At 52.3% G+C, this 2,480-nt stretch overlaps 1 protein-coding gene across 1 annotated transcript in view; it reads right to left on the reverse strand.

The window, feature by feature from the left end:
* ESS2 (ess-2 splicing factor homolog) overlaps positions 1-882 on the reverse strand; it is an 11,223-nt gene extending 10,341 nt beyond the window's left edge. Inside the window, exon 1 of the mRNA XM_004716314.2 lies at positions 748-882. Coding sequence (XP_004716371.1) covers positions 748-882 — 135 coding nt within the window. The remainder of the gene's footprint in view (positions 1-747) is intronic.
* Between the last annotated feature and the right edge of the window lie 1,598 nt (positions 883-2,480).

The following is a 2,480-nucleotide window of genomic DNA, read 5'->3' on the forward strand; positions in this document are numbered from 1 at the left end:
GAGGTCTCACCATCTTGTCTGACCATACTTCTTCCCAGTGAGATTTGTTTGTCCTTTTGGCGGTCCACGGTACTGATAAGACCTGCCTGTAGGTCCCAGAAAGAAGCCCGGGCGGCAACGTCAAAGCCACCCAGCAGATGAACAAAGCCCAGAGCTTCGGACCCCCACCCCCGCCCTACGGGGCTCCGATGAGGTCCCAGCAGGCGTCTGGTTGGCAGAGCGGGGTTCCGTGTTGGGCTGCTGGCCGCTCTGCCAGAATGACCGTCTCAGCAACTCACAGGGGCAGTTCAACCTTGTCCTGCGCGCTCGCTAGGAGTCGGCATCGACTCGATGGCGAGACTTTGGTGTTTTTGAGAAAAACGAACTGTTTTCCTCCAACCCTCGTGCCAGCTCCTCCTGCGGTGCATGAAAGCCCACGGAGGCCCACGCACTCACAGACGCGGCCGTACACGCTGCCCAGTCTAAGGCCTTCGCACGGTCGGTTCCAGTCCTCCTTGCCACTGTCCTTCCAGTTGGTCAGAATGCTTCCAGCCCACGCTCTTCCCAGACCCCCACACCACCGACGGACAGAGCCGCCGCCAGTCTGTCTACCTGCCCCTTGGATGTGTCCACACCCCCGGGACGGGCACCTGGCAGCTCCCCCTCTGTGAGGCGAAGGGGCTCGCCCAGGAAGGGACCCAGAGACTCGAGAGCAGCCAGCAGCGCGCAGCGGCCCGAAGCTCCCCGGGGTGCGCCCCGAGCTCGTACCTCGATGTACTCTTCCTCGTCCAAAACCCGCTGCTTGCTCGTGGCCGGTCGCGCTTCCCCCGCCGCGCGCTTCCGCCCGGGCCCCGGCGCGGCGGGGAGCAACAGGGGCCCGGCGGACAGCCCAGGCGTCTCCATTGCTATCCCAGCACCCCCCGGGCGGGACACGTAACGAAGGGAGGCGGGCCTAAACTGGCTCCGCACCAATAACGCAGGCGCCTGACCGAGCGAGCGGCCCGGCCCGGTGACGTCATGGACAGCGCTAGCCCTGTCGGGAGTTGTAGTCCCTTTCCCTCAATACGCCTCTGGGCCGTGGACCCTAGGGGGCGTGGGGGCGTGTCCTTCACTTTATTCCCTGCTGTGTATCAATGCTGGCCCACAACCACCCAATAGGAGCCCGAGAAACTACCCCTGTGGGTTTCTGAAACTGTAACCCTTTAAGGAATAGAAAGCCATGTCTTTCGGCGGAAAGGCTGGTGGTTTCGGACTGCTGACCCTCCTCCGCCACCCTGCCCTGCGCGTGCTTCAATGCAGTTAACAAGCATGCTTCCGAAAGCCTGGTTATTTATAGGCGTTTCAGGTTTTAAGTGCACCCTGAAGGGATTGCAATGAATGGCGTGCAATGCACGATGGATTGCGGGGTGTAAAACTGATGATCTGTTCTGTGAACCTTCACCCAATTCACATGCAAGAGGTTTGGGGCCTTTGGTTTTTCAGTTTAAATTCAAACTTTATGCAAGAAAGGAATCCTAAAATAATTATGGCTCTGATGATTGTTACCTAACCAAACAAGACAACAACAACAAAGCAAAAACAAAAAAGTGCCGCTCGTTATCGTGGGGTCAATTCTGACGCATAGGACCCTATAGGACAGAGTAGAACTGCCCCGTGGGCTTTCGAGGCTGTCCATCTTTCTGGGAGCCCTGGTGGCACAGTAATTGCAAACCTCAAGGTCAGCAGCCAGCTCCCAAGGAGAAAGACAGGGTTTTCTACTCCCATAAAGAGTTTCAGTCTCAGAAACCCACAGGGGGCAGTTCTACCCTGTCCTACAGGGGCGCTGTGAGTCAGAATGGACTTGACGGCAGTGAGTCTGAATGACTTAATCTTTATGGAAATAGAAAGCTTCATGCTTCTCCCAAAGAGAAGACTGGTGTGTCTGAACCAGCGACCTTGAAGTTCATGGGTTCCAACATGGAACGCACTACGCCACCAGGGTACCTTCAAAAAAAAAAACAGCAGGGTGACATAAAAACAATTGTGAGGATGATTTGTGACTGGGCAGTGAGTGTTTTGTTTGGTGTACATAGGGTTGTCATGAGTCAGAACCAATTTGACACTATCGAACAACAACAATGTAAACAAATATATATTTACTCTTCATTTATTGACTATCTCAATATCTGACATTTCATGTGTATGACAATACAAAACCTACTATCTGGACACAAATGACAGATTGTGATGAGTTGTATGAGCCCCTAATAAAATGGTTATTTAATAAAATTTTTTAAAAAGAAGCACACATATACCCATTGTTCGCTGGGATGATACCTTTTCTATCTCTTTAACACCATCTCCTTAATATCTAATAAAATGCCTTAAAACAAATTTAAAAACCCTACTATCTGACTACTATTGTTGCACAGTAATAAATGGCAAAGTGGAATGTATGAGTGACATGACTATGATAGTTTTTATGTCAGTTTGGATTTTTAGGCATTTGATGGCATCTGACA

Source organism: Echinops telfairi, unplaced genomic scaffold (genome assembly GCF_000313985.2).
Source record: "Echinops telfairi isolate 266 unplaced genomic scaffold, ASM31398v2 ScPeMD7_29;HRSCAF=101, whole genome shotgun sequence".
NCBI classification, from domain to species: Eukaryota; Metazoa; Chordata; class Mammalia; order Afrosoricida; family Tenrecidae; genus Echinops; species Echinops telfairi.